This window comes from Nerophis ophidion, linkage group LG08, assembly GCF_033978795.1.
Source record: "Nerophis ophidion isolate RoL-2023_Sa linkage group LG08, RoL_Noph_v1.0, whole genome shotgun sequence".
Classification (NCBI taxonomy): Eukaryota; Metazoa; Chordata; class Actinopteri; order Syngnathiformes; family Syngnathidae; genus Nerophis; species Nerophis ophidion.
In genome coordinates, this window is record NC_084618.1 from 16,223,329 (window position 1) to 16,235,522 (window position 12,194).

Below are 12,194 nucleotides of genomic sequence, written 5' to 3' on the forward strand. Positions count from 1 at the left end.
GTGTTTTTTCCACAAAGAATATTTGTGAAATATTTTCTCAAACTTGTTATGATTGAAATTAAAAAAAAAAAAATTCTGGTAAATCTGGAAAATCTTTAGAATCAAATTTAAATCTTATTTCAAAGTCTTTTTAATTTATTTTAAAATTTTTGTTCTGGAAAATGTAGAAGAAATAATGATTTTTCTTTGTTAGAAATACAGCTTGGTCCAATTTGTTATATATTCTAACAAAGTGCAGATTGGATTTTAACCTATTTAAAACATGTCATCAAAATTGTAAAATTAATATTAATCATGAAAAATTACTAATGATGTTCAATAAATTATTTTTTTAATTTTTTCAGAAAAATTCGAATTAGCTAGTTTTTCTCTTCTTTTTGGTCGGTTGAATTTTGAATTTTAAAGAGTCGAAATTGAACATAAACTATGTTTATTGTGAGAAATCATTAAGATGATCAGTGTTTCCACAAAGATAAATATCATTAATTATTAATAATAACATAGAGTTAAAGGTAAATTTAGCAAATTGGCTATTTCTGGCAATTTATTCAAGTGTGTATCAACCTGGTAGCCCTTGGCATTAATCAGTACCCAAGAAGTAGCTCTTCCTTTCAAAAAGGTTGCTGACCTCTGCTTTTGAGCACAGCTGTCACTTCCTGGCACTAAACTTGCAGAAAGGTTCCTCTATGTTTACATTTTCACACTATTTTTTTTACTCTTTACTAAAAAATTTTAAGAGCTTATTGTTACATATTGCATGTGATTTTACTATTTTGTTGACATTGTTGTCCATGCTTGTGTTGACAATATGGATAATGATGGATTTTGAGGGTTATAAAACACGTATATCGTGATGGTTTTCAGCCCTAACGTCCACTTTCTCATGCACTCCAAATCATTATGAAAGGTTTTCCAATGACCGCAGCTTGCGTGTGGAAATGTGCGGCGCTCGTCAGTGTAAAAATGCGGCGGGCGGGCGTGACCTCCGCGACGGCGTCGACTGCCGACTCGTGCGTTTTCCACGGGGGAGTTGCTGTCATGGCGCTATTGTCACTCTGCATAAATGTCAAGTGCTCCATCAAACCTTTTCTTTCTGATTTGTCTTCAACTGTAATGTCAGTCAATGACTACTACCCCCTAGGAAGAAAACACGGACAAAACTGCTTCTAACTTCCGGTAGGAATGCCTTAGAGATCTGAAACAAAAACCTCTATGTAGGTCTCACTTAGACCTACATTTCATACACTGACTTCCTTCAGCAAAAATCGACAGGAAGTTGGCAAAAACCCCTCCAAAACAAAAGCTTCCTAAAAAATGTCATTTTTGCCTCTTTTAGCTATAATTTGACCCCCTTAAAATGCTTCAAAACTCACCAAACTCGACGCACACATCAGGACTGGTGAAAATTGCGATCTAATAAAAAAAAAAGATTGTAGCTAAGATAGGCGCCAGCGACCTCAAAAGGGAATAAGCGGTAGGAAATGGATGGAGAAAAAAACCAAGACGAGTTGAGTTCAAAATGGATATACATGGATGATACAGCAGAGGATTGGGAGAATGTCATGTGGTCAGATGAAACCAGAATAGAACTTTTTGGTATAAACTCAACGCTCCTTCGGTTTATCCTATGTTTAAAGCCAGATGGAATAATCACAAGGCCTCCTTTAGAAACCAGACCTTTTGGATATCTACAGAACTCAGCAAGCGCATTTGGAACCTCAAAGACAATAATGTTGAATATTCAATAACCTGGCAAATTCTTGCATCCAGCACACTTCACAACAGTGGTAATAAAAGATGCAACCTATGCTTAAAAGAGAAACTGTTTATTATGTATCATCCAGACCTGTCATCCCTCAACAAGCGCAGTGAAATTATATCAACATGCCGTCACAGACGGAAACACCTCCTAGGTAACACATGAGCCAATCACCACGCCCCTACGCCTGCCTGTACCCACCCACTCTGTGCCCTATATAAACCACTGTATGTGAATGCTTCCATTAAAATCTGATGATTGAGGGAAGCCCTCATGAAACAGTTCTGTAGAGATGAAGTAGTCTTGTGATTTTTCCCACACCTACATATTGCGCTCTACCACGGTATCAAGCACCATTCTCTGGATAATCTAATCAAGACATATATACGTATATATATATATATATATATATATATATATATATATATATATATATATATATATATATATACATATTTGCCATATACTAGCCAAAGTGTTGACATGTTTAGTCTTCTTCTGGCGTTAAAAACCTCCCCGGGTTCTTATAGTTCCACTTCCTTGGTCTGGCTGCGGGTCCTGAACAATTACAGTCCTTGATATTTTCCCGCTTTGCCTCCGCAGCTGCAGAACCAGCAACAGAAAGAGTCTGATCGGAAGCGGACAGTCAACGGGTCTCCCCCGGCCGCACTCGCCGCTCTCGTCCCTGACAGGTGAGTCGGGCTCTCACCGCCATTGTTGGGCGCGGGAGGAAGTGGCCGCCCAGGGGGGAGGGGCTCTCCGTCGCTGAAACAGGAAATGGATTCTTTAGTCTTGATGTCTGTCTCCTCAGGCTCCAGTCCACAGGATAGTCCCAGGAACTTCTCTCCCAGCGCCTCCGCTCATTTCTCCTTTGCACGAAGGTGAGACGCCATCCCCCGCGTCGCGTTTTTCCAGCCGAGGGATGGGTGCCACGCTCGGTACTTTTAGAGGTACCGACCTGGTTCCGTCGGACTTAGCACCTGGCGGTCAAACGTTTTCGTCATGTTGTGATTTTCCATGTCAACAAAGCTGATGGAAACGCACTCAAAAATAAGGCTCCACTTTTCAGAATGTGCTAGCTCCATGCTAATTTACATTGGATTTGCCATATACATGCTACCGATTAGCATTAGCCATATTACATGGCGATTTAAACACCCCCAATTTTAGTCATGAAAACTACATTAAAGATGCATGTTACAATCTAACAGTTGGGCAACAAAACACATTACGTACAGTACAAATACTTTGTAGGGCACACCGAAACACATTTGGCTTCCTGGAAGAAGCTACTTTCTCGTAAGACCAAAAAGCAAGCATGCCTGATAGAAAGCACTCAAAAGTAAAGGCTCCACTTTTCAGAATGTGCTAGCTCCATGCTAATTTACATTGGATTTGCCATATACATGCTACCGATTAGCATTAGCAATATTACATGGCGATTTAAACACCCCCAATTTTAGTCATGAAAACTACAACAAAGATGAATGTTACAATATAACAGTTGGGCAACAAACCACATTACCTACAGTACAAATACTTTGTTGGGTGCAACGAAACACATTCGACTTCATGGTAAAAGCTACTTTCTCGTAAGACAAAAAAGCAAGAATGCCTGAAAGAAAGCGCCCAAATGTAAGGCTCACTTTTCCGAAAAGCGCTAGCACAATGCTAATCTACACTGGATTTGCCATAAACATGCTACCGATTAGCTTTAGCGATATTACATGGCGATTTCAACACCCCCAATTTTAGTCATGAAAACTACATCAAAGATGAATGTTACAATCTAGCATTTGGGCAACAAAACACATTACTAACAGTATAAACACTTTGTAGGGCGCAACAAAACCCATTCAGCTTCCTGGAAAAAGCTACTTTCTCGTACGACTATAAGCAAGCATGCCTGAAAGAAAGCACCCAAATGTAAGGCTCCACTTTTCCGAAAAGCGCTAGCGCCATGCTAATCTACATTGGATTTGCCATATACATGCTACCGATTAGCATTAGCGATTTTACATGGCGATTTCAACACCTTCAAATTTAGTAATGAAAACTACAACAAAGATGAATGTTACAATCCAACAATCGGGCAACAAAACACATTACTTACAGTATAAACACTTTGTAGGGCGCAACGAAACACATTCAGCCTCCTGGAAAAAGCTACTTTCTAGCAAGACGAAAAAGCAAGCATGCCTGATAGAAAGCGCTCAAGTGTAAGGCTCCGCTTTTCCGAAAAGCGCTAGCGCGATGCTAATCTACATTGGATTTCCCATAAACATGCTACCGATTAGCATTAGCAATTTTACATGGAGATTTCAACACCCCCAAATTTAGTAATGAAAACTACATCAAAGATGAATGTTACAATCTAGCATTTGGGCAACAAAACACATTACTAACAGTATAAACACTTTGTAGGGAGCAACAAAACACATTCAGCTTCCTGGAAAAAGCTACTTTCTCGTACGACTATAAAGGAAGCATGCCTGAAAGAAAGCGCCCAAATGTAAGGTTCCACTTTTCCGAAAAGCGTTAGCGCAATGCTAATCTACATTGGATTTTCCATAAACATGCTACCGATTAGCATTAGCGATTTTACATGGCGATTTCAACACTTTCAATTTTGGTAATGAAAACTACAACAAAGATGAATGTTACAATCCAACAGTCGGCCAACAAAACACATTACTTACAGTATAAACACTTTGTAGGGCGCAACGAAACACATTCAGCCTCCTGGGAAAAGCTACTTTCTAGCAAGATGAAAAAGCAAGCATGCCTGATAGAAAGCGCCCAAGTGTAAGGCTCCACTTTTCGAAAAGCACTAGCGCGATGCTAATCTACATTGGATTTCCCATAAACATGCTACCGATTAGCATTAGCGATATTACATGGCGATTTAAACACCCCCAATTTTAGTCATTAAAACTACATCAAAGATGAATGTTCCAATCTAACAGTTGGGCAACAAAACACATTACTAACAGTATAAACACGTTGTATGGCCCAACAAAACACATTCAGCTTCGTGGAAAAAGTTACTTTCTCGTACGACTATTAAACAAACATGCCTGAAAGAAAGCGCCAAAAGTAAGGCTCTACTTTTCCGAAAAGCGCTAGCACAATGCTAATCTACACTTGATTTGCCATAAGCATGCTACCGATTAGCATTAGCGATTTTACATGGCGATTTCAACACCTTCAAATTTAGTAATGAAAACTACAACAAAGATGAATGTTACAATCCAACAGTCGGGCAACAAAACACGTTACTTACAGTATAAACACTTTGTAGGGCGCAACGAAACACATTCAGCTTTCTGGAAAAAAGCTACTTTCTAGCAAGACGAAAAAGCAAGCATGCCTGATAGACAGCGCCCAAGTGTAAGGCTCCAATTTTCGAAAAGCACTAGCGCGATGCTAATCTACATTGGATTTGCTATATACATGCTACCGATTAGCAATAGCAATTTTACATGGCGATTTAAACACCTTTAAATGTAGTAATGAAAACTACAACCAATATCAATATTACAAATCAACAGTTGGTGTGTATTGAGTATATTACTTACTGTACAAACACTTTGTAGGGTGCAACAAAGTACATTCAAGCTGCTTCCTAGTATGGACAACAAAGCAAGAATGCTCACATTCAAATATATATTTTCATCATTTATTAGCCCATAAAGACACACAAAAGTGCCATTTCTTTTTTATTCTTATGTTTTATTTTTATTCTTATGTTATATTGAAGAGTGTGTGTGTGTGTCTTGTGTGTTAGGAGCGATGGTCGCCGCTGGTCCCTGGCCTCCCTTCCCTCCTCCGGATATGGAACCAACACACCCAGCTCCACCATCTCTGTGAGCACTTTTACAGCATTTTTCTTCAACATACCCCAGTTTTTAATTGGTTCTGTGACCGAGCTTGTAACTCAAAACACTTGTATCTTAAGTCAATGGTGGCAAAAAAAATGTTGTATGTATTTGAAAAAAAAATCTAACTTTTGGATAATAAAAAATGTGTAAAAACCATACAATAGAATGTAGTACAAATATCTACAGTAGTTAAATGCAATAATAAAGTACAGTATTTGCATGACATTGATTCACATCCCAACTGCAATTGTTGTTCATCTCGATTCTAAATCCATTCCTGATTTGCAAAACTATATTTAAAAAGAGTCAAAAAAAATAAAAAAGCATTTTATTATAAAAAATGGACTTTCGAGAACCGTGCTGATTCAATTGAGAATTACAAAGGGAAAATCGTGTTAAGATGAAGCGAAAATTGTGTTAAATCAAGAATCGTGTTGAAAAAAAGAATCGTTGAATCGAAAATTTTGTTGAATCGAGAATCTTGTTGGATCAAGAATCGTGCTGAGTCGAGAATGACGTTGAATTGAGAACCACGAAGCGAGAATCGCGTTGAAAAAGAATTGTGTTGAAAAAAGAATCGTGTTGAATTGGAAATCATGTTGAAGAAAGAATGATTCAATCGAAAATGTTGTTGAATCGAGAATCTTGTTGGATCAAGAATCGTGTTGACTCGAGAATCGGGATGAATAAAGAATGGTTCAATCGAAAATGTTGTTGAATCGAGAATCTTGTTGGATCAAGAATCGTGTTGAATAAAGAATGGTTCAATCGAAAATTTTGTTGAATCGAGAATCTTGTTGGATCAAGAATCGTGTTGATTCGAGAATTGTGTTGAATAAAGAATCGTTCAATCGAAAATTTTGTTGAATCGAGAATCTTCTTGGATCAAGAATCGTGTTCACTCGAGAACCGTGTTGAATAAAGAATGGTTCAATCGAAAATTTTGTTGAATCGAGAATCTTGTTGGATCAAGAATCGTGTTGATTCGAGAATTGTGTTGAATAAAGAATCGTTCAATCGAAAATTGTGTTGAATCGAGAATATTGTTGGATCAAGAATCACGTTGAATTGAGAACCACAAAGCGAGAATCGTTTTGAATTGAGAATCATGTTGAAAAAAGAATCGTGCGTTCGAAAATGTTGTTGAAATGAGAATCGTGTTGCATCAAGAATCGTGTTGAATTGAGAATCGTGTTGAAAAAAGAATCGTTCAATCGGAAATTTTGTTGAATGAAGAATCTTGTTGGATCGAGAATCACATTGAATTGAGAACCACAAAGCGAGAATCGTGTTGAAAAAAGAATCATGTTGAATTGAGAATCGTGGTGAAAAAAGAATCGTTCAATCAAAAATGTTGTTGAATGAAGAATGTTGTTGAATTGAGAACCACGAAGCGAGAATCGTGTTGAAAAAAGAATCGCTCAGTCGAAAATTTTGTTGGATCAAGAATCGTGTTGAATCGAGAATCACATTGAATTGAGAAACACGAAGCGAGAATTGTGTTGGATAAAGAATCGCTCAGTTGAAAATGTTGAATCGAGAATCGTGTTGGATCAAGAATCACGTTGAATTGGGAACCACGAAGCGAGAATCGTGTTGAATTGAGAATCATGTTGAAAAAAGAATCGTGCCATCGAAAAAATTGTTGAAATGAGAATCGTGTTGCATCAAGAATCGTGTTGAATTGAGAATCGTGTTGAAAAAAGAATCGTTCAATCGGAAATTTTGTTGAATGAAGAATCTTGTTGGATCGAGAATCACATTGAATTGAGAACCACAAAGCGAGAATCGTGTTGAAAAAAGAATCATGTTGAATTGAGAATCGTGTTGAAAAAAGAATCGCTCAGTTAAAAATTTTGTTGGATCAAGAATCGTGTTGAATTGAGAATCGTGTTGAAAAAAGAATTGTTCAATCGAAAATTTTGTTGAATGAAGAATCTTGTTGGATCGAGAACCCTGTTGAATTGAGAACCACAAAGCGAGAATCGTGTCGAAAAAAGAATCATGTTGAATTGAGAATCGTGTTGAAAAAAGAATCGCTCAGTCGAAAATTTTGTTGGATAAAGAATTGTGTTGAATCGAGAATCATGTTGAATTGAGAACCACAAAGCGAGAATCGTGTTGAATAAAGAATCGTTCAATCAAAAATGTTGTTGAATCAAGAATCTTGTTGGATCAAGAATCGCGTTTACTCAAGAATCGTGTTGAAAAAAGAATCGTGCAATCGAAAATTTTATTGAATGAAGAATCTTGTTGGATCGAGAACCTTGTTGAATTGAGAACCACGAAGCAAGAATCGTGTTGAAAAAAGAATCATGTTGAATTGAGAATCGTGTTGAAAAAAGAATCGCTCAGTTGAAAATTTTGTTGGATCAAGAATCGTGTTGAATCGAGAATCACGTCGAATTGAGAACCACGAAGCGAGAATCGTGTTGGAAAAAGAATCGTTCAATTGAAAATGTTGAATCGAGAATCTTGTTGGATCAAGAATAACGTTGAATTGGGAACCACGAAGCGAGAATCGTGTTGAATTTGGAATCATGTTGAAAAAAGAATCGTGCAATCGAAAATGTTGTTGAAGTGAGAATTTTATTGCATCAAGAATCTTGTTAGATAGAGAATCACGTTGAATTGAGAACCACGAAGCGAGAATCGTGTTGAAAAAAAGAATCACAATAAATTGAGAATCGTGTTGAAAAAGGAATCACTCAGTCAAAAATTTTGTTGGATCAAGAATCGTGTTGAATCGAGAATCGTGTTGAACTGAAAATCGTGTTGAAAAAATAATCGTTCAATCGAAAATTTTGTTGAATGAAGAATCTTGTTGGATCGAGAATCACGTTGAATTGAGAACCACGAAGCGAGAATCGTGTTGAATAAAGAATCGTTCAATCGAAAATGTAGAATCAAGAATCTTGTTGGATCAAGAATCGCGTTTACTCGAGAATCGTGTTGAAAAAAGAATCGTGCAATCGAAAATTTTATTGAATGAAGAATCTTGTTGGATCGAGAACCCTGTTGAATTGAGAACCACGAAGCGAGAATCGTGTTGAAAAAAGAATCGCTCAGTTGAAAATTTTGTTGGATCAAGAATCGTGTTGAATGAAGAATCGTTCAATTGAAAATGTTGTTGAATCAAGAATATTGAGTTTTCAAGAATCGTGTTTACTCAAGAATCGTGTTGAATAAAGTATCGTTCAATCAAAAATGTTGTTGAATCAAGAATCTTCTTGGATCAAGAATCGCGTTTACGCGAGAATCGTGTTGAAAAAAGAATCGTGCAATCGAAAATTTTATTGAATGAAGAATCTTGTTTGATCGAGAACCCTGTTGAATTGAGAACCACGAAGCGAGAATCGTGTTGAAAAAAGAATCATGTTGAATTGAGAATCGTGTTGAAAAAAGAATCGCTCAGTTGAAAATTTTGTTGGATCAAGAATCGTGTTGAATCGAGAATTACATTGAATTGAGAACCACGTAGCGAGAATCGTGTTGGAAAAAGAATCGTTCAATTGAAAATGTTGAATCGAGAATCTTGTTGGATCAAGAATGACGTTGAATTGGGAACCACTAAGCGAGAATCGTGTTGAATTTAGAATCATGTTGAAAAAAGAATCGTGCAATCGAAAATTTTGTTGAAATGGGAATCGTGTTGCATCAAGAATCGTGTTGAATTGAGAATCGTGTTGAAAAAAGAATCGTTCAATCGAAAATGTTGTTGAATGAAGAATCTTGTTGGATCGAGAATCACGTTGAATTGAGAACCATGAAGCGAGAATCGTGTTGAAAAAAGAATCACGATAAATTGAGAATCGTGTTGAAAAAGGAATCGCTCAGTCGAAAATTTGTTGGATCAAGAATCGTGTTGAATTGAGAACCACGAAGCGAGAATCGTGTTGAATAAAGAATCGTTCAATTGAAAATGTTGTTGAATCGAGAATCTTATTGGAGCAAGAATCGTGTTGAATCGAGAATCACTTTGAGTTGAGAACCACAAAGCGAGAATCGTGTTGAATAGAGAATCATGTTGAAAAAAAGAATCGTTCAATCGAAAATTTTGTTGAATGGAAAATGTTGTTGGATCAAGAATCGTGTTGAAGCTAATCTGAATCGAATCGTCACCCCTTGAATCAGAATTGGACCTAGTCATTCGGTCCCCAAATATTCAGCAGCTTCACCACATTTTCATGGATAAATGTTCAATGTTTTTGGAATGTCCTGATGGACTCTCGTAAACTAGCCAGGCCGTGCTAGTGCTCGCCTCGGAGAAGAAGAAGAAGATGCCGCCTTGAATGTTTTCTCTTCATGTGGAAATATATATTTGTTTCATTTCCAGTCGTCCTGTTCATCACAGGAGAAGCTGCACCAGCTGCCCTTCCAGCCCACGCCCGACGAACTGCACTTCCTGTCCAAACACTTCTGCACCGAGAGCATCTCCACCGACGAGTGTCGCCGGGCCACCGCCATGCGGCCGCGCTCTCGCAGCCTCAGGTGACAAACGTCGGCGTAAAATATCTCAAATTTTTATTCTCATCGCATTTATTCCAAAACATTTTTTTTTTATTATGCTACAATTAGCTACAAGCAAAATAAAATTGGTTGGAAAAAAGTTAGCATGCTACTGTTAGCATGCTAACAGTTAACATACATCAAGCACCAACTCATAGGACTTTGGGGTGTACGATGGTAAAATTGGTTGAAAAAAAGTTAGCATGCCCATGTTAGCATGCTAACAGTTAACGTATATCACGCACCAACTCATATGATTTTTAGGTGTACGGTGGTAAAATTGGTTGAAAAAAAGTTAGCATGCCCATGATCGCATGCTAACAGTTAACGTATATCACATACCGACCTATATGACTCTGAGGTGTATGGTGGGAAAAATTGGTTAAAAGAAAAAGTTAACATGCCCATGTTAGCATGCTAACAGTTAACCTATGTCACGTACCAACTTATATGACTCCGAGGTTTAGAGTGCTAAAATTGGTTGAAAAAAGTTAGCATGCCCATGTTAGCATGTTAGCAGTTAAAAAAAGTTAGCGTGCCCACATTAGCATGCTAACAGTCAACGTAGAGTGGTAAAATTGTTTATAAAAAAGTTAGCATGCCCATGTTAGCATGCTAACAGTTAACGTATATCATGTACCGACTTATATGACAGGTGTACGGTGGTAAAAATTGGTTTAAAAAAAAAAGTTAGCATGCCCGTTAGCATGCTAACAGTTAAAGTATATCACGTACCGACTTATATGACGTGTGTACGGTGGTAAAAATTGGTTTGAAAAAATAAGTTAGCATGCCCATGTTAGCATATATCATGTGCCGGCTTATATGACAGGTGTACGGTGGTAAGAATTGGTTAAAAAAAGTTAGTATGCCCATGTTAGCATGCTAACAGTTAACGTATATCACATACCGACTTGTATGACTCTGAGGTGTAGAGTGGTAAAATTGGTTGAAAAAATTAAGCATGCCTATGTTAGCAGTTAAAAAAAAATAGCAGTTAAAAAACAAAAATAGCGTGCCCACATTAGCTTGCTAACAATCAATGTAGAGTAGTAAAATTGGTTGATAAAAAGTTAGTATGCCCATGTTAACAGTTAATGTATTTTATGTACCGACTTATATGACAGGTGTACGGTGGTAAAAATTGGTTAGAAAAAAAAAAGTTTGCATGCCCACGTTAGCATGCTAACAGTTAAAGTGTATCACGTACCAACTTATATCACAGGTGTACGGTGGTAAAAATTGGTTTAAAAAAATAAGTTAGCATGCCCATGTTAGCATGCTAACAGTTAACATATATCATGTACCGACTTATATGACTTTGAGGTGTACAGTTGTAAAATTGGTTGAAAAAATTAAGCATGCCTATGTTAGCAGTTAAAAAAAAAATTTGCGTGCCCACATTAGCTTGCTAACAGTCAATGTAGAGTGGTAAAATTGGTCGATAAAAAGTTAGCAAGCCCATGTTAACAGTTTACGTATATCATATACCGACTTATATGACAGGTGTACGGTGGTAAAAATTGGTATTAAAAAAAAGTTAGCATGCCCATGTTAGCATGCTAACAGTTAACATATATCATCCATCCATCCATCCATTTTCTATCGCGTACCGACCTATATGACAGGTGTACGGTGGTAAAAATTGGTTTAAAAAAATAAGTTAGCATGCTAATAGTTAACGTATATCATGTGCCGACTTGTATGACTCTGAAGTGTAGAGTGGTAAAGTTGGTTGAAAAAATTTAGTATGCCCATGTTAGCATGCTAACAGTTAACATATATCTTGTACCGACTTTTATGACAGGTGTACGGTGGTAAAAATTGGTTTAAAAAAATAAGTTAGCATGCCCATGTTAGCATATATCATGTGCCGGCTTATATGACAGGTGTACGGTGGTAAGAATTGGTTAAAAAAAGTTAGTATGCCCATGTTAGCATGCTAACAGTTAACGTATATCACATACCGACTTGTATGACTCTGAGGTGTAGAGTGGTAAAATTGGTTGAAAAAATTAAGCATGCCTATGTTAGCAGTTAAAAAA

At 37.2% G+C, this 12,194-nt stretch overlaps 1 protein-coding gene across 4 annotated transcripts in view; it reads left to right on the forward strand.

Moving 5' to 3' along the window:
- The window catches only part of mast4 (microtubule associated serine/threonine kinase family member 4), a 241,142-nt gene that overhangs the window by 133,528 nt on the left and 95,420 nt on the right, over positions 1-12,194 (forward strand). For all 4 annotated transcript variants that reach the window (XM_061907856.1, XM_061907857.1, XM_061907859.1 and 1 more), the window contains 4 exons: positions 2,363-2,451; positions 2,571-2,640; positions 5,547-5,625; positions 9,977-10,131. In XM_061907856.1, the coding sequence (XP_061763840.1) occupies positions 2,363-2,451; positions 2,571-2,640; positions 5,547-5,625; positions 9,977-10,131 (393 nt within the window). The remainder of the gene's footprint in view (positions 1-2,362; positions 2,452-2,570; positions 2,641-5,546; positions 5,626-9,976; positions 10,132-12,194) is intronic.